Genomic DNA, 25641 nt, shown 5'->3' with positions numbered 1-25641 from the left:
TGTCAGCTTTGATACTCCTCCCTTCCCTAGAGAGGTCTTTGAAATGCACTCTAATTACAGTTTCTTCTCCTGGCAAAGAAAGCATACATCACTGTGTCGGCCTGCATGCCTGCTCCTCTATTCCATGCACCCACATCCCATCCTCCCACCATGTCTCTTAACTCTTATCTCATTTGCTCTGGGTTTCACTCACTCTCTTTCTCTCTCCCCCAGCCTCTCGGTCTGCCTCATTTCAAACCGAGATCAGGTTTGAAGTAGGAGTTTTGTGTATCTTTACTTTTTGTAGGTTTCGTACATGTGTGAGCGTTTCTCATATCTGTGTGGTGTTAAATTGGTGTATGTACACTACATACATATTTGTATGTTAATGTATTTACAGTATATAATCTGGGATGTGTGTGTGTGTGTGTGTGTGTGTGTGTGTGCGTGTGTGTGCTTGTGCGTGTGTGTGTGTGTGGGCTCTGTGAGCCTTAAGGTTGATTCAAAGTTCTTAAAACCTGGATCTAAGCCGTGGCGGACACTTTTGGCATGCCGGTAATGCAGAGAACCTTGAAGTACCTATGTGCCGGCCATTCGACGCAGAAGTATAAATTAAGTGTTAGTCTGAGGTTATGTCGGAGCACTGACTGAAATAAACAGGGCTGCTTGGGGGGGGGGGGAGTGTTTCTGATGGTTGCTGAAGTGGGTTGAGGTGGCAGGAGGAAGAGCAGAGGAAACACAGGCATGGAAAGAGAAGGCAGAAGGAGGAGGATTTGGCCTCCGATCATAAAGCAGAATCATGTTGGCAATATGAGGAACATTCTGGAGCTCGTACCAGCTACGAAGAGGTTTCAGTAAGAAGCCGTTGCCCTTTATGAATTAAAACTGTATGCATGCCAATACATTTGAGCTACTGAATCTGAAATCCTAAAATATATTGAATATGTAGGTTGACTTGTGTAATATATGTTCAGCATTGCCATTGAGCTAGTTGTATTAGTTGGTTTAGCTAAAGCAAGGCTTATAAAAAATAAAGTTAATTTTGTAATAGATGATGGTCTTTCGGTTAGTATGGTCAACAAGTTAGGTTTTGCTATATATTTCCTCCGTTATGGCTTCAGAATAAACATTGATGAATAAAGACCATAGAGATACCTCCGTTTTGTGTGGCATGCTGCTTTCCAATCCAATAGGATGCTGTGTCCAGCGGAACTGACACTGAGGGGAGCTCTGCTCCACATGTAATATCACCTGTCAGCCCTGAGTGGACAACAGGAAAGAGAGGAATGACAGATCTTCCAACTCGGTTACTTACTGTGCAATTTTCCCAAGCCCATTCCCAACATGTCAGTTCTCGCTTGAGTTTATAACTTTTATTAATTTATTTGTACTGCTGCGTATTTTCGTCTCAGTGGGTCCATTTCTCTTATAATCGTTCTGCCTTTCATTCCTCCAATCTTTCTCATTATATATGCTATTTGCCACCTCTACCTAAACACGGAAAATAATATCATTGCCTCCATTCATCTCTGAGTCATCTTTCAGCCTGTTTCAACATTGAAGAGGGATGGCGGGGTATCCTCAGTTCCTATTTCATACGTTTCTCTACTTGGTTTTATCAAATGGCTCGCCTGGCTTTCTTCCCCTCTCCCATCATTCTCCTCTCTCTCCATCTGTCCGTCTGTCCGTCTCCCGTTGGCCGCGTGATGATCTGTCTCTTCTCTCTTTCTCAGTTTGCCTCCCAGTCAGAGGATCATATTAACTCATTCGGCCACGCTTAGTCTCCCCCCAATCGCATTTGAATGCCACAGCGAGGAAATCCAATTTTGCCCCACAGCCTTAAGAGTTAGATGACGATAAAAAGGGAGCATGTTCCATTTTTTTTCTCCACCTTTCAAATTGTATAAGGGAAAGTTGGCGTACTTGGACCGAGAGGCCTTTTGATTTATCCCATTTGGATAATAAAATAGACAGGGCTGACGTTTAATGAAGTACTCATAGACCCGTGTATGTCGTCTAGTAGTAGAGAGCAAATTAAAACAGCTCACTCCCGTGTTGCCTGGGTCTGGGATCATTGTCCTGCTGAAAGGTGAACTTTTTTTTCTTTTGTGGACTGAAGCAGGTTCTCTTGCAGTGTCTGGCTGTATTAAGCTTCTTCTCCTTTCAGTTTTTAACATGATGCCTACTGATCCTGCTGTTGAGCGGCATCTTAAAGCATGTCGCTTCCAACCACATACTTGAGTGGTGGAACCAAGGCTGATTTTGGAGCTCTTGGCAATATTACACTTGAAGCACACATTAACGATCTCCATCTTGTTGAATCTCACCACATATCTGTATCTCCCACTTAGTTATACGCTTTCAAGTTTAACTTTTACGTGCTGTGAATCGATTCTACTTGAGTTATGGATTGTGGCCTTCCTCCCATAGAGACCGGTTGTATACAGTGCTCTTGATAGGGTGGAATCTGGCACATCCATGCCCTTCGCAGTAGCTCCTACAAAGTGATTACTCCCTCTATAGTCTACTTGTGGTTTGGTCACTTCTAGTTGGGGTTTCGAGTGACAACTTTGTAAAGGCAGTGCCTGTGTGGTGTGTTACAGATTCCACTTCCTTACTATTGTTCCATCGGTCCACACGTGGATGTTTTCTTTTCCTTTCGTTACACCTTTTAATTTTTCCATCTCAAAGGATGTTTGGACTCACAAAATTAAAACAGCTTTTTTCCCCCCTCTCACCCTCACTAGGGTTGTGCGATATATCGAATATACTCTATCTATCTCCGAAATAGCTGTGTGAGATACATACAATTATTATATCGTAAGTATTGAGTATTTTACAGTCATCTGGGTTTTTCTAGGAGTTATCTATTTGTCGACCCCGGCAAGGCGCTGGGGGTAGAGGGTAGCACACTTTCAATTCCTAAATAAATTAATTCAATGGGCTCAAAAATATCGAACACATTGTAATGTGTAAATAAAATGAGTTTATAATATTTTAGTTTAATTCATTGCAATGGCCTACATATAAAGAAAATGCTGCCTAAATTAGTTATTTGTGTTATCAGCCTTAATGTTTATGAGCCTCTCTCGCTCTCGCTCTCCCTCTCTCTCTCTTTGTTCTGAGCTGCTCAGTTTTATATTGCCCCTTTTTTGTAATTTTGAAGATTGTTTTTGCAATTTGTGCTTTGTTTGAATAGAAAATGTCTTATTTCAACTCAATTGTGATTAATCACTAACATGAAAATATCAAATGTTTTGATGGAAACCACCTGGGAAGTTAACCAAGAATGGTATGGTCTGTTGGGATTGTAGTGAAAACAGTAAAGGGTAAAAGTGTAATTTCATGGGGTCCTAGACGATTTCAAAATATCGAGATATTTATCGTATATCGTGAAATGGAGAAAATGTATTAGGATATTTTTTCCCATATCGCACAGCCCTTACTCTCACTATCCCATGCAGTGTTCCCCCTGTTTCTCATCCATCATCTCTCTCACTTCTCTTTTTGACAAACAAGCTTTTCAGCTTGATACGGCTGTTAACCACCCCAACACAGTGACACCTCCCTGCAGGCCATTGGCTGCCACAACTTGTCATAATCGCTGTACGCAGTGTAGGCAGTCACATCCCAAGCCTTTACCCTGGTAATCATTACTTTCAGTATTTTGCCCTGTACTGTGGCGACAAAAAGAGATTGTGCCCCAGGCGATAAAACAGGAGTGCCTGTGGGCCGTCCCTCTATCTCTGGGAATAACAAGTCACATGCACATGCCTTGCCATTTTTTGCATGTCTGTCTTGTTGGAGTACTGTGTAACATCCCTGGCCTACTGCCGATTTTCATTTTCCCTCTTAGCTTCCTCCACTTCTTGTCAGGTTGTTTCAGTGTTTTCCCCTTAGGAGGGGTTGGTGGCGCATCCTGTTTCGGCCTCCTGTGATGTTTGCCTTTTTGTCTTTCTCTGGTTTCATCCATGTGTTTGTTTCGGCGTCCTTATGCTTCCTGCCGCTGTCCCAGCATGTGTTCGTGTCGCGTGCTTTGGCTTGTCTCCCCCTGCCTGGAAATATATCAACTACTAAGGAAAGTGTGTCATTTCAAATTCCACTTTCTGTTTTCAAACTTACTATGGTATCAAAAAATGTTTTTCTCATCACTTTGTTTTTCCATTGCCATTCTCAATTTGTATGTACAAGGTTTTCAGCATGTTTTCCTCTATGAAATGCAACGATTGTAAACCCCAGCCCAAGATATGGCCATGGAAACTTCGGTGATTGAAGGTCCTCGGAGTACGGGTTTCTTTTCTTTCATTTTTCCTTGGAGCCGAACCGAAACCTTTTAACGACTAGTTAGAGCTTTTACAGCAGTGGAGCATGATTTATCTTGTAAATGTAGATGTTTGGTGAGTTTTCCTCATGCTTGGGCCAAAAAAAAAAAAAAGTTTGGTTCCTGTTGGTTGTCAGTTGAGGTCATGGGTAGGTAGGGAATTTTTTATTTTTTTTTTATCCAGCGGCAGCGAATGATAGGTAGGTTGTTTTCATTTAAAAACGAGAAAATTCACTCATCCTTGTACAGAATGAAGAGGTGCTGTACGAAAACGTAATTATAGTTTGCATAAAATATATATAGTTTGCATTTTATTTTTCTCTTTTTTAAAGCTCATAAAATAATTTGGGTCGCACATAAATTGACAGGGTCGGTCGGAAACCGGAACCAAACTAAATTTATTTTTAGGCCTTGTTAATTCACCCTCTTGAAACACACTCGGCATTGAAAAGACCCTTCTCACAGTATAAACTGAATATAACTATTGAATATTCAATTACGATACTCCAGGGCCTAATGTCATGGACAGGATGCCAAAGGCTATTGCTGCTAGTACTGTTGGACAAAACACACTGCATTCCATAAATCCTTTTAGCATTGGCCTTCAATAGCTTGAGTATGCTGTGTATTAGGAGCGATTCACTTAATGGTGCATGGAAAATACTTCTAACCCTTTTTTCAGCATAGCTGCTGCAATGCTGCTTTTTGATTTTCGAAGAGAATTCAACCTTTTGAAATCCTGCGTCTTGCAAAGAATGAAGACCATTTAATGAACTGTCAAAATAATTAAAGAATACTTCAAAACATTCCCTTCAGAAAAGTATACCAGCGTTATTATTCCGTCTGGTGTCTCCCAAGAATGTATCTGTTCTCCAAATATTAGAGTACTAGCACATAAAAAAATGCATTGATTACTCGATTACTTTTTTATTTTGTTGCCCTTTTTGCTTTGTGGTTTCAAATAGGAATTAGCCAATTAGCTGCTCTTGCATCATCAATACTGCAAAAATCGTCTTCCTCGTCAGTTCTGTTCTTTCTTTCTGTTTCAATGTGACACAATACATGATTGTATTGCATTGTCTATATTGTGCTGATGAGTTGTCATTCCTTTATTGACTGTTGAATTGTAATTTGGCATAACCATAACCTCTTTTTACTGAAATGGCCTGTGTCCGGGCAAAGCCACTATCCCCCCCCCCCCCCCCCCCCCCCCCCAGAAACCGGACACCGGAGGGATCTGACTTTGAACAGATTGTAATACTACTGCACAAGGTTTGTAGGGTGTTGAAGTACTCTTTTAAAGAATTCCACTTTTAGCATTGGTGTTCACTGAGAGTCTGATTTTTGCCAGCCTAAGATAAGACATAACAGATTTGCAACTTTAAGACCATTGTTAGCTTAACAAAAGACACTTCCAACCCGAAACTAATTAATAATAATATAACTTTTTATAAATTTTTTCGTTACTGTATTATGCAGAGCAATTGCAATCTTTTTCCTCATCATTTAAGCTACAAAAACTATGCATCATCCACTGATTCCAACAGTCCAAACCATTTTACTCTGTGACAACTTGCCAGACTGGAAGCAAATAACTTTCAAGAAGAAACACTTTTTCTTTTTACAACCAAAAATGATCTCTGACCGTTGCTGTGTTTGATTGCATAAAACCACCATGTGTCTTTGCACCTAAACATTACAATCAATGGCCCTATAGTACTATAGGGCTACCAACTGATAATGCACTAGGTGGTATTCAATCCAAAACAGGACCTTTTTATTTCAGGCGGAAATGAAATCATCCACTTATGCTGTGTTCTAACTCACTAACCATGTAGTAGTATCCACCTTCAATAACACAAAGTGAAGATCTCTGAGGTGTTATCTTTCTTTCAGTACCAACATTGCATTACATATTATAGCCATTGCAGTTCTGGGGATATCATCTATTTTCTTCCTTTTCGAAAAAGGCTATTGAATGGTAGAATCGAAGAAAATTAAATAATAGTTTTGGATTCATCCCGTCGGCTGGTTTCAACTGGTTGCACGGTCAACAGGTTTGTAAGATACATTTTGAGGCCTGAATCCCCTGCCTACTTTTCAACAGAAAATAGTGTGCTGAAATTCTCAAATGTATGGAGATAAAAAGCCAATCACTACTTGAAAAAAATAGTCATACACTATCAAACTTCTGCTCGTAATAGGTTAACATTGATAGATAGAGGACTCAGCTGCAGAGGTGTTAGATTAGAGGTAACATGGCTCCCCCAAATCTGGTAAGAGTTGAATTGGAGAGCACACCATACACATTGGATAAGGATCCACAGGTACTAGGGTGGATAGAGGGCATTTTCTTTTACTTGGTCTGCCCCTGGGGTAGTCTTATCAAAGTTGAACCAAAGTGCAAGGAGCTGGAGATTAGAGGAGATGGAAAACAGTGATGGATGTGACTGGCTTCTCTGCAAGGGTTTCTTAAGTTCTCTGCAAGGTAGGCTCTGTTCCCTCGATTGGTTTCTATTTCTCTCTGGCCATTTGAGTAACTGCGTTGTTTCGACAGTGTTGTGCACAGCGTGTCTTGGGTCGGCGTGTGTTGTGCCTGTGTGGTTCATTGCCAAAAGCACAGGTGAAACCTCTTGGGTTTGTAGAGAAGGCTGCAGTCGACCATTGCAATACAAAGCATTGCTCATACTAAATATGGGCTTGGAGGGCATTTTTTAATTCTTTTACAGGTGGCAATGTTTGGTATGTAAGTTCAACACATGTCACCAGGTAGAACAAGTGCAGTATAAAAAAGGCCTATTATATGTATATATATATATATATATATATATATATATATATATATATATATTTGTTTCACTTTCAATGTCAATATTTCAAGGCTATATATTAGCCTATATTTGTCATCATAATTCAACAGTTATTCCCCATGCATTAGTTAATTAACTAAAAAAGCCATCCCAAAAAACATGAGGCCAAAACACTGTAGCACATTTCTTCTTATACCTCAATGATTGCTCCTTTATCAAAGAGCAAATGCTGCAGAAAGTGCTGCTCATTTGCTGCCGTCTTGTGGTTTGGATTGGGTTCGGGCTGGAGGGGGTGGTTACCACATCTGTCAGCCTAGCAACGCCTCTGTTGGTCCAATTATAAATTGTATTCCCAAGACCGCCTTGTCATCAGGAAGGGGTTTGTCTGTGTAATTGGTTGCTTGGAAGCCTATTGGTGTGAATGTGTATGTGTATCTCTAAGTGGGGGATTTTTGTTTGTTATTGCTATGCACGGAAATATATATATTGGGAAAAACTGGTCCTATAACTCCTCGTTGTTGCATATCTGATATTAATGATCTGATATAAATTATATTAAAAAATGGCCCAAATAATCATAACGAAACGAACAAACATAAAACACTAGAAAAAAGCAGTTTCAATGGCCACGTGATATTCAAATGTGCTCTTGTCACACACTCACACCCACACGGGCATACGCACACACGCACATCTTTGCTCTATCAGGGGCCTGACATTTACCAAAATGGCATCCTTTATTCCATGGGAAATGCTGGAATTCATAAGTAGGCCCTAAAATCTTGAACCTCCGATTATAATTGAACCTTCATAACATTTCACGTAGCTTGTAGCTTTAAATAACCTGGAAATATCTGTAGTCAATGCTGATCGATAGTGATTTAAATAATGTTACCAATAAGGTCAATGACGGCCAGCGCAGATGTCTCTTTATTTACAAAAATATTTTATATAACTGTTGACACTCCTAAAACCCCTCTTATTCACGCCACCTATCCAGCTAAGCTTCTCCATTGACACTGGAATTTCGAAATTCGAATTTTGAAAGCCTGTTGACAAACAGGGAGGGGTATGTAATCTTTTGAAGAATGAAATAACAGATCCAACACAACAGAGTAACTTTTTATAAAGTAATGAATGACATCTACAACGTTTACCAGATCCACCACACCAGTTTATTTTCCAACAATCTCTCAAGCACCGAGGATGGAGGCAACATGCCAATAAACTGATGGCCTCAGAATTAATGCTTGGCTCCCCGCTTTGGCAGAGGCAAAAAAAAAAGAGGCTGAAATTCCTCCCAGTGTCAATGCTGGATAAGAAGAATAAAAGTGAAAGCTTTTCATTACTCAGGTTGTATCTCCACTTTTGTGCAGAGCGAATGAATAGGGGAAAAAAATCACATATTTCTGAAATGGAGGGAGGGAGATGAGATGACAGCTCAGGCAATCGAGATGCAGTAAATGTGTTTTGCGTTGGCCTTAGAGCACGTGGCCTTATTTTCACAGAGATTGGAAGAGATTAGTTCATGACAATCTTACTGTTGATCATAATGCTCTGGCGGTCAAAGCGAACTTTTCCCAACAGAGGAGGGTTATAATCGGTAGAACAACCCTAAGAGACAATGGCAGAAGGTTGCAGAGAGAGAGACCGAGCGGGGGACATGGAGGAGGCTCTGGATGGGATTGCCGAGTGAGTGAAGAATAACTTAATTAGCGAAGGCGAGAAATTGGCATCAGCGATCCAGTACAAGCCGGCGGGCAGCACCCGCTGCGGATCAGAATCAATGGAAGATGGACGTGGACCGTCTCATTGATCAGGCATACAAACAGAGAGGCGGATGAAGATGTCCAAATCATAACAATACATTTCACTTTGCACAGCGCGTCCTGTTGTACGACATGTTAAAACAAAATGAAAACTGGAACTGAATTAACTGAACGGCTGAAGAATTGGCGGGATCCTCATGGCAGGAATTGGAAGACCCCAAGATGGGTTATAAAGATATGGCTGCCTACCAGACCCACCGAGCTAAACAAAGTCTTACCAGACAGTTGTGGTGTTAATACATTCCCAAAAGAGAAACCCCAGTATACTCAACTAAAATCGATTGTTTAACAATATATTATATATGATGTTGTGTGGCTCTCTCCTCTTGAACCGTGTGTGTGTGTGTGTAAGCCTGTGTGTATGCACATGTGTGTGCATTGGCTATGCAGCACTGTTAGAGCATTACTGAGTAGAGCAAGCTCTTGTGTTTACACACACACACACACACACACACACACACACACACACACACACACACACACACACACACACACACACACACAGAGCTCCTTGTTCGGGTGTGCTGGAGTGCCGGGCCCAGCGGCTTCTTTTAAGCACAAATGGATTTTATGGAGAAATTAAACGACTCTTCCTTTCTTCCTATAAACAATATTGCTTGGGATTGAATGAGGCAGCATTCAGCAGGGAGGGGGGGAAACAGATGAGATATGACGAGGGGATTGTGGTAACTAGAGAGGGAAAGATGCTGAGAGGGAAAATTGAGGAAAGAGATGCACACATTAATTGTTGTGTTAAAATGTTAGCGTGTCTTAAGGTTCAGACATTTTCACCACACTTAACCACATAATAACCCTTTCTGTTATGGATGAGTGAAGAACCAAAAAGGAAAAGAACCTTTGCTCCTTTTCAAAGTTTGCGTTTTCAGAAATATCAGCAGCTATCCGGAATCCTATAATTACCGCTCGTTTCTATGACGATAACTTGTCCTTTCCCCCCCTCCACATTTTCACCCTCTGACCCCGTCTCCAATGGTGATGGGGCCCTGGCCAAACCAGACTGGTATTTAGAGTGTAAAAAGTTCCTCTAACTTGCATAAGAATTCGACCACTTGCATGGAAAATTCTCTCCAGAGGTTGATTTGCTGTTTGTCAAAAGTAATGTTTATGTGATTGAACACACATTCATACTTTTGCGCAATTTACACACTTTCTATTTCAGTCACTCCTCCATCAGGCTGGTGAAATCCAATTTTGTTGCACAGGATGTTGTTTTGGTGTGTGTGTGTGATTTTGTTGGTGTGTTGTTGTGTGTCCCCAGTGGAAAGTTTAAACGTGTGTCTGGATCAAGGCCTTTCATTGTGAGTGGTGACAAGTTTGAGCTTTTGTGTGGTTGGCCTGTGGCTTGCCAAAATAATAGATTCTAGTAGCGTAGCAAGGAAAATAACCCCAATTGTATCAGGTGATATGCTAGAGGAAAGATTGATGGATGATTCTATTGTTCTGCCAACATTGCAGAAACGCTCCATAAACATCCTGTTCAAATTAATTCATTCTGACCTTCACCTCAGACAGTAAAATACTAGGTGGGAATCACTACTGTTTATCTGTACACAAAAAACGGTGCCAAAAGAAAACACTGCATACCTCAATTAATGCTAGTTTTATCTCAGGTTGATGCCAGACTGCACTCATTGCTGCAGATGGGCGGTTTTTACGTAAAATGTCCCAGGCCATGGAATATTAGATTCGTCAAGCCATGAGGCTGTTAGCTGTGAATCCCCTGAATAGCTGAATAATTTACGAGATCACGATGGATGTTATTTTAACAGCAGAGCAAAAAAATATGTCTTTGCAGTTATCTTTATTGATGTCAATTTTTTTTCATTGGCTAATGTTGGCAAGTCCACCAGTCTGTAAGCTATATGTGCCAATTTATTTGTTTAGCCACATCTCTCTGACACACACACACACACAAACGCACAAACACACAAACACACACAAATAAACACAGACTGCTCATTAGCCCTAATTGGCCATGACAAATAATCATTTGCAAGCACTGCTCATCCAGCTAGTGTTTGGCAGCCCCTCAGACCTTAAGGTAAAACAATGATTCCCAGAAGATTGTGCTGCCTCAGGGTCCCACTCCAAACTGCACATGGGTTCATTTACCGGGTGGGGCCTCAAACCACTACAATGCTTCAAAATTTTAGACTAGATTCTGTTTTCCCCCCGCGTCCACGTGTAGATTCTGATGGCCAGCTATCCCAGCAGCCAGTTAAAGCTTGAAGCAATAATAATGGATCTGATTGCTGTTGAAATGATGGTCCCTCAATTTCATCCATTGAAATCTCTCACTTTCGTAAAAAAAAAACATGGTGTAATCTAGGGCTGCTCGATTATGGAAAAAATCATAATCACAATTATTGTGGTGAGGATTGAAATCACGATTATTCGAACGATTATTTTTGAGTTTGAAAAACATGATGTGTTTATTCAGCATGTCTCTCCCGAAATCACTTTGTAACTGAGAACATGAAATTTCGTCTTAAAAAAATACACAAAATGGTTAAAAAGAAAATGTTCAAATCAAAAAAAAATAAAACATTTAATGAAAAAAAGAAAAAGAAAACGTTTGACAGTGACATCGATATCGAGATCGGAATTCGATTAATCGCCCAGCCCGAGTGTAACCCAAACACACAAATGCTTTTTAACAGTAACTTTTATTTTCCTTTCGTTCATTATTTTTACTTTTTTGTCTGTCTCGCATACAATATTCCCCTGAAGGAGCGCAGACAGGGCTACAAGACGGCATCAGGCAGCTCACTGGAGGGTTGCTTTGCAGTCTGCATCACATCTTAAGCCTGGCTTAAGGAGCTCAGAGTATCCCTGTCTGGCTTGACTTTCGTCCGGGTATATACTGACTCCCTACTTTCCTCCCTCCATCACTCCAATAGAGTGTCGCTGAGTGGATCTTGGCTGCTTCCTTAGGCTACTCTATGCATCTTCATCTACCCAGGTGCTGTCATTGTGTGCGTGTGCATGTGCATGTGCGCGTGCGTGCGTGTGTGTACTCGCACAGAAAGACAGACAAAGCACATACATCAGGTAATGTGCACAAGAATGCACACAGGCATGCCTGAACCCAGCCCCCAATAATGATCCTTTGAATTGATAGTACATCTCATCAGTGTCATTTAAACATGTTTTCAAAGCCATGCTATTAGCCCTTTTACCTAAAACTGATATGTGGAGTGTGGATGGATGAGGCTGGTTCAGGCAGCCTCTCCTGGCCCGAGTCAGACTTATTGGTCTCTGGGGCTGGGTGAGGCTGCACACAGGTTAAACCAGTCATCACCGCACACACTCAAAGACATCTCCTACATGGAAGTATGGATGATCATCATCTGTTTGTATCATTAAACTCAACCTCTACAATCAATTGGGTTTCAACGGTTTTTCAATCATCAGACTGTCTCCTCGGTGGGGTGTAACAGCATTGACATTGTTACAGTATAATAGGCCTATGTTCAAGCTGGCCCATTTCTAACGCACTCGCGCACGCACCACACACACACCGGCACACACACACACCGGCACACACACACACCGGCACACACACACACACACCGGCACACACACACACACACACACACACTCACTCACTCACTCACTCACTCACTCACTCACTCACTCACTCACTCACTCACTCACTCACTCACTCACTCACTCACTCACTCACTCACTTTTTAACGGGAGGGAGGGGAGCAGAGTGTAGCCGTTTGGTCTGGAGCCGAGGCTATATTTGTACAGGTTGACTGTACAATATATTTTACTACCTGCGGGGAGTGACGGTTTGCCTGGGTAACCTTATGCCGCCGCAGGGCGTTGAAGTGAGCCCATAACGACGCTGAGTCGTTAAAATAATTGATATGGTTGTTGTTGAATGTGACTAGTTAGACAATGCTATGCTACTCAGTACTCATATGCATATGCTGTTGCTGCTATGGCACCAGCATTTTCCTCCAGGGATTAATAAAGATTTATCTTATTTCTTCTTCTAAGATAGGTCTGCCAGAATGGAAAAATAAATGATATATGTGTGCAACATCCTATGTGTTTGATTTCAACTTTGAAGTTAATACATTTCAACAAATGTTGATTAAGTTGAAGTCTATGTTGAACACTCTCCTCTATAATCACCATCAAGTGGGAAAACAGACGGGGGTAATTACCTTCTATGGTGTGGGCGGGTGTGTGTTTGTGTACTGTTCAGTCTTTAAGTGCACATACTGATGCCTTCACTCACTCACACTGGGTCATGCCGCACTTCTGACATTTAAAAGATACCATAGTGAATACACTAAGTGTACCTGTCATCATGGTGTGTGTTCATCAAAACTTGACCGTCCGGTATCTGCTCTGTTATTGACATTTCCCAGTGGTCATCAGACTGTGTGTGTGTGTGTGTGTGTGTGTGTGTGTGTGTGTGTGTGTGTGTGTGTGTGTGTGTGTGTGTGTGTGTGTGTGTGTGTGTGTGTGTGTGTGTGTGTGTGTGTGTGTGTACAGTACACAGACTGATTTATAATGTGTAAACCGACTGTGACAGAGGTGTGGTGACCGTGACACAGTTTGCTCAGCGGCACCATTTGTTACTCCCTTGACAAATGTCTTTATTGTTGGTGTGAAGTTAAGAGCGCTTTGACCGTTGTCATGGAGCTTGTAGAGAAGGCTCCCTTATTGATCAATCGCCCTAATTGATGTCACCCTTTTTTTCATCCATTATAGACAAAACCTTGCAGAATATATCTATATATATTTATTGGAATGAAGTTTGAAATGTATTTTGATTGTCGTCTATCAACTGAAATCTGAGAATGCAAATGTAGATAATTGATTAATCGTGATTACAAATAAGTAAGTACAAATAACAAACATTTGCTGGTTAATGTTGCACTTAAATCAAATATAAAGTTCATGAATCATTATCAGATAACTAGTTTAGTGTTTTTTGGCTGCTTGTCAGATAAAGCCACTTTGGATCCTGGTAGCTTGTGATGGCATTTGTTATTATTTATGACACTTAGACATAGACTAAAGGACGAATCGATTAATCAAAAACGAATCGTTTGAGTAATCCACTTTGAAAATAATCGTGAGTTGCAACCCTTATCCCAACTGTTTGAAAGAGGAATGTGTACTCATCCAGCTCTGTCCTCTACTCCTGTAGTACGAATTCAAGGTGAAGAACATCAAGAAGAAAAAGGTTAACATCATCGTGTCGGTGGAGGGCGTCAAGGTGAACCTGAGGAAAAAGAAAAAAGTGAGTGGCATTGTATGTGTCTTCGATTTTAACATCTTATATATTTTTTTGTTCTTAAAATATTTCACATATCAATAACAAAACATTATTAATACCAGATGGAACTTTTTGGATTGACGTGGAAAAAAATACATATTGTAAGAATTTTATGATCCTTCAGAATATCTCTCACTCTCACTTTGTTTTCTCTCTGCACGCACACACGTACACGCACACGCACACACACTGGTTTCAGCAAAATGGTTTCAGCATTTCTATTGACACTCTCCTTATGTTTGATTTTTCAGAGCGTGGGGCACTTTAAAAACTATTTCGAGCTTCATTCAACCTGTAACTCCTGCTGCTCAGCCCTTTAGCAGTGACAGGGTTTTCAGGGTTTCCTGCAACCGATTCTGGAATTGGTTGTGACGTTCCAGCAGAATATGTTACATGAAATCAGAAGTAATTTCATTTTCTAAACTCAAGGGTTTTGACCAGAGTACTTCCATGTGTATCCTCTTTTAAGTGAACTCTCTCTTATCATCGGCAGGAGTTGTGCAATCTCCTAATCTTATGAAACACATTCTGATTCATTTCCTATACCAGGCTTGCAGATCATGCCCCTTGAAGTTCCACATCATTAATTGAACAAACGAAAATAAACATGCGGAACGCAGCATGGCAAAGATCCAGAATATAACATGGGAAGAGAAGGGGCCAGGGCCTGTTTAAGAAGAGTGAATAAAGAGAGAAGGGAAAAGTACAATAGATCAATTAGTCGATGAGGGAAAGAGAATGGAGCAGTAGTTGAGTAGAGAATAAAAGTTAAATTAAACCACAAGGAAATTGTAACCTCCTTTTGAGGGGTTGAGATGGAAATAAGTCTGCAGAGATGAGCTTCGACATGGCTGGCATAGTACTTTAGTGCCTGGATGCTCCCAGATTTTCCAACCAGAGAGAGAGAGAGCAGTCTAGACTCAAGCCCCTAACTGGACCACTGAAGATGATGGACTGCCCCGTCAGACAGACATCGGTTTGCCCCATTTTACTTAACGCCAGCTCATCAATTGCTGTGTCGAAGGCGGTTTCAGAAGAAAAAGGGCTGCTGGCAGGGAGTTTAGCAGCCTGCCTTGAGCCCCTGTCGAACATCTTGGACATTGTCCCCGTCACCTGTGGAGATATTGAATGAGCAGTGTAGTGAAGACTACACCACTGTCACAAAAGCAAAGAGTTGCTTTCAACAATGATCACGCAGTAGGCCTTGAAGCATTTCATTCATTGTGGAACATACAATTCTGAACAAACGGCCTCATCTGCTTCAGCCTGTAAACAGACGGACCTTATCAACTACTATCGCTCATTTTCATAGAACATAAATTATACACATTTTATCAGGATCATAACAAAGAAGATGCAATAGTTTTGATCGGCTTGCAAGCTAAAACCTTTTACCTGCAGGCCAGAGTGTCCTAATGGACCTGAGCGGAGAGGTCTTCATTACACATGCACCATGCACAGCTCAGAGACCCCAAGACGAGCATATGGCCTTCCTCTCCTTCAACCGAGCCACGAGTTACTAATGGACGGGCCCAGGGGCGCTCACCTGTGCACGACCCAGGCGAACACAACGGTGATAAGGAGAACAATCCCTTGGCTTGATCCCCCGAATAGCTTCGGTGATGAAAAGGTCCGACTGTCTGAAATGACGTCTGGCCTCGGCCCTTATTTTCCCTCCTTTCTTTCTTCTATTTTACCCATTGTTGTTCGAAATGTCAGCGCAACCGATTGGGGAGGCCATTCCCCCTGCGTCTCCGGCCGGCGGAAATGAGGGAGATGGAGTCGCCGGAGATGGGGGTGATTGAAGGAACACCGGGCCGGGTCGATGCGGTGATCTATGCGCCGGTGTTACTTGCGTGCGCGCGTGTGTGTGTGTGCGTGCGCTCAAGCCTCGTTTTATTGTGACATTGAAATCGGAAGCGCAATTGTTTAACGGGAGGGAGGGGAACGGAGCGTAGCTGTTGGGTCTGGAGCCGAGGCTATATTTGTACAGGTTGACTGTAGTGGAACAGGATAATTTATCCCGTCATGTATTAGATTGTGATGGATATTTTCCTTTTTTTTTACCCTGATATCATTTTACACGGGGATGGGGACGATCTCGTTACAGCTGGATTTACTGACAACCTTCCGAAGGCTGGATGTGTTGCTATCGATGTGATTACAGTGGCATCTTTGCAGTTTGGATCTCTTAATTGGTTGTTGTCTTGGCCAGCAGCCACACACGCACACACACACATACATCGTAACGAACACACACATGTATGCGAGCAGACCCATATATGGGTGTGTACCAAACCAACGTATGTGTGTGTACGCACGCACGCACACAAGCAAGCAAACATGTGCACAAACACACAGCTGGTCTACCAAGAGTTCTCCCATCTTCTGCTTTTGTTTGTTTTTGTACTCATGGGTCTTTGCTTGTACACTTGTTTTAAATAATATTCCTAGAGCCTAACTTAACACCCCTAGTGTGATTTATATGTTTTATTAATTCCCTTTTCTTTCTAAACCCACACAAACATGCACACACACCACACACACACAGCTGGTCTACCCAGAATGCTCCCATCTTCTGTGTTTGTTTGTTTTTGTACTCATGGGTTTGCTTGTACACTGGTTTTACATAATATTCCTAGTCTAAATTTACACCCCCGGCTTGAGTCATGTGTTTTATGTATTCCCTTTTGTTTTTCTTTCTCAGAAGAAGGAGTGGACGTGGGACGAGAGCAAAATGATGGTGATGCAGGACCCCATTTACAGGTGAGCGGTCTGGTAGCCTTGGATGCTGCTCAACGTATTTCTCCAACGATATGATCGTTGGATTTTTTTCAAAAGTCACTTCTTTAATAGTGGGATTTAGGTTTGGCCATGGCCAGAGGCCCAGAAGGCTTTATTAAGGTAGTGTTTTAATTGGTTATCGAAAAAGATTGGAAAACCAAGAATTATGTGATCTACAAATCCCCCTAATTTCCATGGCCAGACGCATCAGGATGTCTGAAATAGAAAGGCTGCTGAACAGTGCAGACACCAGCTCTGGTGTCTGCTCACCAACGGTCACCGTAACCTGCATCCCCCACTCGGAGAGATACCTCCCCAGTCCCCACTGCCTATTATCTCCCACCACCCACACAAACACAGGCGCACGCAAAAGATCGCTGCATCAATTTCACAATTCATCGGTCGCGACCATTGTGGCTTCCGACACGTCTGAAACTGGCCCCCGGCCCGGGCCCCCGAAGGGCCACCCTTCGGCGGCAGGCTTTTCATTCCAACCTGAGTGGGAGGATGTTATCGTCGGCATCTGCTCCGGCGGTTCATTGTGTCTTGGTTTGAAATCCTTCATGTGCCCACCGCCCCCCGGTCACCCTCCAGTGCTCAGCGCTATGGCACAAAGAGATAGATGGTGTGTGTTTGCTAGCAGCAAATCATCTCCCCGTTGGGGTATGGATGTGTTATTCACCGCTTTTCCTTGCCAGGTGCCATACAGGGACACGGGGGGCGAACCTGCCTTAATAACAATGAGAGTGTTGCGGGTGTGTGCGTAAGGTATGCGTTTGCATCGGCCTCCGATAGCCACGCACGGTGGTGAGAGTTTCGAACCAAAGGATTATGTCTTGAACCGAATAGGCTGGTGGCGGATAAACCCACGATCCTCCATTGATGTTGCGTAAGCACAATGTGCGGCCTTCGCGCGAGAGACACCCACACCATGCGCGACACAAAGGGACGCGGTGGTTTTTGAAAATCACAGTGGATTTCTTGAGAAACTGAAGATGAGAAAGCTAGTGGAACATTGTTTTTGTTCCACCAGCTTGATAACGCACTCATGTGCTATGGCAAACGCATGCAAAAGTGCAGGCTTTGGAAATGATTGTTTCAAGAAGATGGATATGTTATTCTTGTTCTTCCCGAGTGTCTCTTTACCCAGAAAGTCTGCCATTTCCTCTTAAGTCGAGGGGGTTGTTGTGAGGTTGGCTCTTGGCTTTGTTTTGTTGTTTATGTGATGTGACAGTGTGTCTATATTCAAAGCTGAGTAAAAAGGATATGTTCATGTTCCTCCAGTCTACACTCACCGCTCAATATGATCATGATGTGTCACTTATTTAAAAAACGGTTAAGAAGTGCTAGTTAGCAAGCGAATGCTGCTAGGTTTACTTTTAAATTGAATGAAAATATATGTATAGTTTATCGTGTTTCCTCAATCAGTTGTTATAGCTCTTTAACTCGAAGCAAACTGAAACAAGCCAATTGGTTTCCTTTGATAGTGTGTTTCCTCTCAGTACATTCAGATGCAAGAAATCAAATCAGAAATATATACGTTATATATTAATTTTCCTAGGGCAAATAGTCGCAGCCATAGATCAGAAATCAGATTTTGTCATTCGTTGGCTCCATGAACCAGAATAGGGCAGTTAACCAGTCTGGAGCGAGAAAAGATGGCCTTGCACATTATGCTGTTTCAGCAATAGAACCGTAGAAGGCACTGCTTCTCCTGATGTCTTGGGCTAGACTCAAGGCCTATACTACATAAATCCACGCACAAAACATTGAGGCCTGGCCCATGTTTTAGACCATGTTCAGACCACAGAGAACATGCATTATATACAGCATTGTTTGTTTAAAAGAATTTATTTTGAGGTAAAAATATTTTTTTTTGTTATTAAATGCGGTGTCAAATTCCTATCAAAGCCTTGAAGCGTTTGTAGAACTGGTTTCTGACTTGAGTTATTTGAATTGCTCAAATGAATTGCTGTAAAACGTATACATGAGTCGACATTTATAAATGGCTGATGAAGCATGTAATGACAAGAAGTTCTAAGAACATCTTCATTAGCATTTGGTTGTTGGATCGGGTAGCACTTAGCAATATTGGCAATCTCAATAACCATCATCATACAAGCATGACGGTTTTAGTACATCAGAGTAATGGTGTGTATGACACCCTTTGTAGGCTAAATGTGCCAGATTTATAGTATCAAAGAAAGCCAGAAGCCGCAATTAAATTTCAATTGGGCTTTAATCATTACCTGAGACATTGTAGCGAGTCTCATTATAGGAACAATAAATGTTGTTTTATTGCTAGCAATTTTCCGCATGATTTTTTTTTACAACATGCTTTATGCATTTGCAGCCATAGCCTTTACCGAGTATTCCCCCCTGCGAAGTCACACTTTGTTCACTCGACCCCACTTGAACCCGCACAGATAAACCTTTCATTGCTGCTTTCCCTTATGTTCAAAGGATGGCAATTATGAGTGTCTAACGATTTAGGCCAATTTACCTATGACGCAATCAATCCAGGAAATGATCTCTCCATATCAATTTGGTGTGTTGATTACATCAATGACTGCCAAAGCTTTGCTTTGAGAAATTTCTAAAACTCAGAAATCTTGTGAAAATGTTTACTCTAGCCCAGTCTTATGATTTAGATTATATTGTGTGTACTAAGATAGTTAAGGAAATCGGTTTTTAGTTGATTCTGAATATTGAAACCATTTGATTAATCAACATTTGGATTGTACTGGAATATGATTAATGGCTAGTATTGATCTGACACATGGATGACCTCTACGTGAGCATTCTAATTTCGATATTCAGTTTCGGATTTGGTTGGATAGAAAAACAGTGTTTCCAGGCATGTAGCCCTAGCTTGCTTGATGAAATGGCAACAAACTGAAACCTCCAGTGGTATGGCAGAAGAAGGTTGTCTGTGCATCCATCACGGAGGACAGGTCTTAATTTATTCATGGATGTGTAATCCCTGCTCCGTTGCCTGCAAGCGATTAAGCCCTTTACGCAGATTTTTATGTTTCAGATGCATGATACGCAGCCTGTGGTTCACAGGAAATTGTTTGTGTTTATTGAAGTGCTTATGGAGCTATGCATCACCTTTGTGTTTGACAGTTATAGAGTAGGCGAGAGGGCGACAGTTGCTGTTTATGAAAGATATTTCTGTGACTAACTGTGACATGCCTGCATTTTTTGTCTATAGGAAAAGACGTGGCCCATCATAAATAAAAAATAATGGTTTTTCGATGATTTCGTGCATATTGTCGATGTGCTGGAATGGTAATTGCATACATATCTCAACATCACAGGAAGGTTCAACAAAGCTGTAAACAACCTCTGAAACGAGGGACTGCATGGCCTATTAGGCTGCTCTAATTTAACTCTTGCTTAAAATATTGGAATTGGTGATGAAAGCCATTTGCCACCTATGGTTGCTAGGGCTGGGTTGGGTCAGAAAAACGGGACGAACTTCAAAGTTAAACGCATTTATAAGCATTAAGAACTTTTGCTGGTCAATCGTCCGAGTCCAAAGAAAAACACAAAATATCGCTTGAACGACTCTGTGCCTGGGAAATCATTCAGAAAATTGCCTTGCACAATCTTTTATATTGCAGTAACCCACAGATTGTCAACCTGTTAGGATGACAAAAAGTTATTTGCTATTACCTCACAGCGATGATACATCAAAACTTTCCTTATTTGGTACTTTTCGGCCGCTTTTTATTTTTTATTGCAATTATTCAAATGATATAGTCGTTATTAACTTTTTATCAGCAATGTAAACAGTTGATCCCCTTGGCGGGCAGATATTAGCAGTAGGAATAGCAGCCCTCTGAAATGGATATTAATTGAGAAGAGATGGAGCAGGTGTGTGGTGCTTTGCGTTGCTGGCCCCTCGGGCGTGTTCTTCCACATCCTCCTGCTCGTTGGGAGATATGCCTGAGCGAACAAATGCCCGGCTCCACGTGCGCTTCCCAGGACACCACCGCGTGCGGACGTGTGCTCATATTTCTGACCGGTAATAGAACTCCTCTAACCTCCCCCTCCACTGCGGTAATTGTTGTTGTCTTTTAGAGCTGCTTCTTCCTTCCAGTAATCACTGCCGATAGTACCGTACCATATGCTTACACTTAACCTTGGCCTGAGCGCCATCTCAAATCGTATCCACAAAAATGACATTTTAATAGGCGCACACCAACCTTAAGAGCTGTCTCAAAGCGATAACAATTGGTAGCTACTCCCTTTTTAAAAGAAGTGTGAGACTTTTAGGTCTGTTTGTCTGGGATCCTCACTTCCTTCAAGACCAGTGCATAATCAAATGTCTTAATGACCCAGAAGAAAAACCTTTCCATATCAGTCCAGAGGTGTAGTCCGTAGGTATAGATCAGTTGAATACCTGAAGAATATTAAGATATGACGTCCTTCGACAAAAGCTACAGAATGCACGATATGCTCTATGCAGACATGCATCACAATAATAATTTATTGATTCAGTTTGGTGTCTTTCAGGAATCTCAAGGTCTTATTGAACTGCAGAAAACAAGAACAATATTTAAAAGCAATGAATAGGGAAATAGGGAGACAAGACAGGTGGAACTGCAATAAATATATGTTTCAATGGTTGGTACTCAGTAGGCTGAGACGATGCTACATATGGATGAAGCGTTAATTCAATTTTAGTCTTGGCTAGTTTTTTCTTTTGCAGTGTTTGCAGGGATTGTTCCACCTGTGTGACTAGCATACAAACCCCCTAGCTGTTGGACACTGCTGTTATCAGTGGTTAAAGCATGCATACAGAAACCTAAAAGGACCACTGTCTGAGCCACAGTTGTCTCTCGGCATGTCTTATTTTCTCCTGTTATCACCACCCACTTTAAGTCTGAATAAAAATCCCCCCGAGCAAATAACTAACAAACAAATACATGCAAAAACATCTCTCTCTCTCTCTCTCTCTCTCTCTCTCTCTCTCTCTCTCTCTCTCTCTCTCTCTCTCTCTCTCTCTCTCTCTCTCTCTCTCTCTCTCTCTCTCTCCCTCCATCCACCCCACTTCTTCCATCTCTTGCTCTGTTGAATGAGAACTATGAATGAGAACACACCATTTTGGAGGTGCCCTTCTGTTGTGTTAATTAAAACCGCCATCCCTTGCAAACACACACGCACAACCATGCACACACGCACACACACTCCTGATTAATCAGGTTCCCCTCCTAAATTACATTATAACTCAACAATCCTCGCATTTAGATGTAGTCCACCAGGGCGTAAACAGAGGAATCTGTTAAGTCCTGCATTTAGCCGTCACCCGAGTTACTCTGTTTTGGTTTTGATTGAGCATCTCTAACTTAACAACGGCCATACACATGGCACATAGGGAATTACACAGACAGTTTTGGAGTCATAATTGGAACTTTATAATGAGGTACATGTGGCCTCCCTGGATGCCCTCTCCATGGTAACCTCCAAGAGCACTCTACAGCTTCTCTCTATCTATTCGTCTCTGTCCCTCTCTCTTACTCAGTCTCTTTCGATGACTCTGCCCTTGTCTTGTTTTCGATGCACAAACACACTGTACATATTTATACAGCCTAAGGTCCAAAACCCTCGAGCAAAATGCAGAGGAAGTCAAGAAACGCATGAATCCAATGATTTTTTAGGTCAGAATTAGCTACCAAAAAAAGCACTAGAAAGTTGCGGTTAGCAGTTACCAAGGGGATAACACGTCTCTTCTCCTTCTTAGAACTACATTTAGATTTAATCTTCCTGTTAGAATTATAATTATTGTTATTCTAATTCCAACATTTATTCAAGTTGTGAAAGTACTGATATAAAAACACCTAGTCAGAAAGTAAAAGTAAAAAGTAAGGTAGGTCAGTGAACTTTGAGTATGTTTCTCTTCGTGACTTGTAACAATGCATTTTAGCATTACTTGACCTTTATTGATTTTATATCAAAACTAGCAGAATGATGGGTGGAGATGACTGACTCCAGTGATTGATAACTCATATTGATATGTCACCTTAGCCTTCAGGTTGAATCAGTTTGATTGGCCTTTTGATAGTTGGGATGGGTGTAAAGATAACATATTGTCTTACATTTAAGCTCTTCCTCTGCCACAGCCTATGTACTGTGTGCTCTGTACAAATGACTTTCCTGCAGTGAAATGTATTTTTAACTGAAAGCTTTCTCAGTGAAAGTAGATTTACATGCAAAAGTTTGTCAATTACAATAAGTTGAGTAGATGTAATTTGTTATTTTGCAACCCCTGGAGTAGGAGTAACCTTTAAGTCATGCTCTATGGAGGTGTTCTGCTTCGGCTGAGTAGATCTCCCCTGTTGTTCTTCTGGTAGGTGGGTATGCCAGACATTATACATTACCCTTGCAGCACCTGGCCTTCCCTCAGCTTATTTTTAATGAGACCGCTTTAAGGGTACAATATGTAACATTGACCCAGGGCAATTAAAATGGGTACTGCACTACAAATTCACACGATTGGAGAGGATTGCCTTGGTCGGCCCATACCCGCAGACATTGAAGCCAACGCGGAATGCCAGGTTGATGAGAATGAACGAACATGAGCACTAACAAGCTGAGTGCAAAATTATAATAAGAAGAGCGCAATTACTATATATATATATTATTTTTTTTTTAAGTGATGACGAGTACTACAATATAAGTTGATGATCAGCTAATGTATACGTTTGCTATTATTTGTGTGCAAATTCTAAGCTAGCTCATGTGGCATCCAGCTTGAAATACCTCTGGGGTCTTCATCTTTCAAATGCAACTCAAAGATTGACCTATCTTTGAGCACTGCTCAAAAGAGGACATTTAAACGAAAAGCTATGATATAAAGTTTTTTAAATAGGGTAAAATTCTGTTGATCCAGTTTGTTTGCTTGCTTCCATGGTTGCAGCATGCTGTGTTTGTGTTTCTTCCTTTCATATCTGGCAACCTGGGGTACTCTGAGAATAGTGAATCATAACACAGGCCAAAACAAAAACAAACTTTCAGACCATAGCATTGTTGTATATTTGATATATATTAGTCCTTTAAACAATGAATTCAACAACAAAGGTCGGAACATTTGGCAGGTAGAGGGGCGCATTTAAGGAGAAAAAAACGCCTGAGAACCCTACTGAACAGACAAAGCCGTACTGGCAACTGACAGGAAAAGAAAGACTACAGGAATGGAACAAGCATAAAATGTTGAGGTAAATGCACAAAAGACTTTCGCAAAAGCCACAAGGGACTTTTAACAACACAGACATTCGGAAGACCAAGCAAAAAATCCCAGTACAAGGAAAAATTGTTTTGTACAAGTTATCTCCTCCAAGGACTAAAGTACTTTTTAAATGACGATATTCCTACTTCTATCGAATGATATGCTGAATCCCCAGTCGAGTGTAAATGATGTTGTGTCTGACAGATGATAGAAAAGAGATGGGATTTGTTGGAGCGGCAGTAGCTCAGGAGGTAGAGCGGGTTGGCTGGTAACCTGAAGGTTATTGGTTCAATCCCCGGCTCCTCCTAGCTGAGTGTCCTTGAGCAAGGCACCTAACCCTAACTGCTCCCGACGAGCTGGCTGTCGCCTTGCATGGTTGACTCTGCCGTCGCTGTGTGAATGTGTGCGTGAATGGTGAATGTGAGGCAATATTGTAAAGCGCTTTGGGTGGCCAATGGTTAGAAAAGCGCTATATAAATGCAGTCCATTTACATTTATGGAGTGATTTCCGTATCGGTTCTTGGCACTATCAGCTTTCTCTTGCGACACACAGGTCAGGTGGTTGAGTTGATTATGTATTTTTGCCTTCCCTGGCATCAAGGAAATAAAACTCCTTCAAGGTCAGCATTTACCTGCGATAATCTGTGTGTGAATATTAACTTGCACGCACGCACGCATGCACTCTTATTTGACAAATAATGTTCTGCCAGCTTACACACACTCCCAACTATGGTGTTTTGATGTGGAAGCAGCTGTTGCGACCAGAAAGATTGGAATTGCTGCATAATTAACTGAATAATTGCAGAATGCAAATATTTTTTATTGTGTTCTGCATTGTTGTTCGCTGTCAACCAAATACATATTGTTAACAGCTCCATTTCAAAAACAAAAAGGCGTCTACACCCCGTTTTTCAGATGGTGTTTGACGGCTTAAAATACTAAACGACTGTCGAAAGGATTAACAAAAAAAGAAGGGCCTGGAGCCCGGAAATTGGCGAATGAGTGAGAGCGATGCATTACCGCCGGCTTCGAGAGCGTGATTTGAAACCAATATGCTCTGCCTGCTCAGCCGAAGGGGCACCTCATCGCTTCACTTCCTTCCAGGCCGAGGCCACGTCTCGGTTATCCCACGAGGTCGACTAGTAAACACCCGTTGTGTATCGAGCAGTCCTCCACGCATCTGCTTCTGGAAGACTCTTTGTACAAGGTCACGTTATACCGTCCACCCTGTTCCACGGGTCTTATTACTGGGCTGCCAGCACTATGGATTTCCGATAATGTAATTGAGAGGCGCTGAGAAATGGTATAAATGTAGATTCAGTTGTCAACTCGTTGAGGTGTGGGCGTGCAGCGTTGTACAC

General features: G+C 41.7%; 1 protein-coding gene and 1 long non-coding RNA gene across 4 annotated transcripts in view; both read left to right on the top strand.

Annotated features, from left to right (window-relative positions):
* The window catches only part of LOC132469563 (uncharacterized), a 241675-nt gene that overhangs the window by 109096 nt on the left and 106938 nt on the right, over positions 1–25641 (top strand). The gene's annotated exons all lie outside the window — the stretch shown is intronic.
* Positions 1–25641, top strand: part of nos1apa (nitric oxide synthase 1 (neuronal) adaptor protein a) — a 90202-nt gene that overhangs the window by 20172 nt on the left and 44389 nt on the right. For 2 of the 3 annotated variants that reach the window (XR_009528291.1, XM_060066719.1), the window contains exons 3-4: positions 14134–14238; positions 16970–17028. Coding sequence is in view for 2 of the 3 variants with exons in the window: in XM_060066719.1 (XP_059922702.1) it covers positions 14134–14238; positions 16970–17028 (164 nt within the window). In the remaining variant the exon portion in view is untranslated. The remainder of the gene's footprint in view (positions 1–14133; positions 14239–16969; positions 17029–25641) is intronic. The other variant, XM_060066720.1, reaches the window with a different exon arrangement.

Source organism: Gadus macrocephalus, chromosome 12 (assembly GCF_031168955.1).
Source record: "Gadus macrocephalus chromosome 12, ASM3116895v1".
NCBI lineage: Eukaryota > Metazoa > Chordata > Actinopteri > Gadiformes > Gadidae > Gadus > Gadus macrocephalus.
This window is presented reverse-complemented; position numbering and strand designations above follow the sequence as displayed.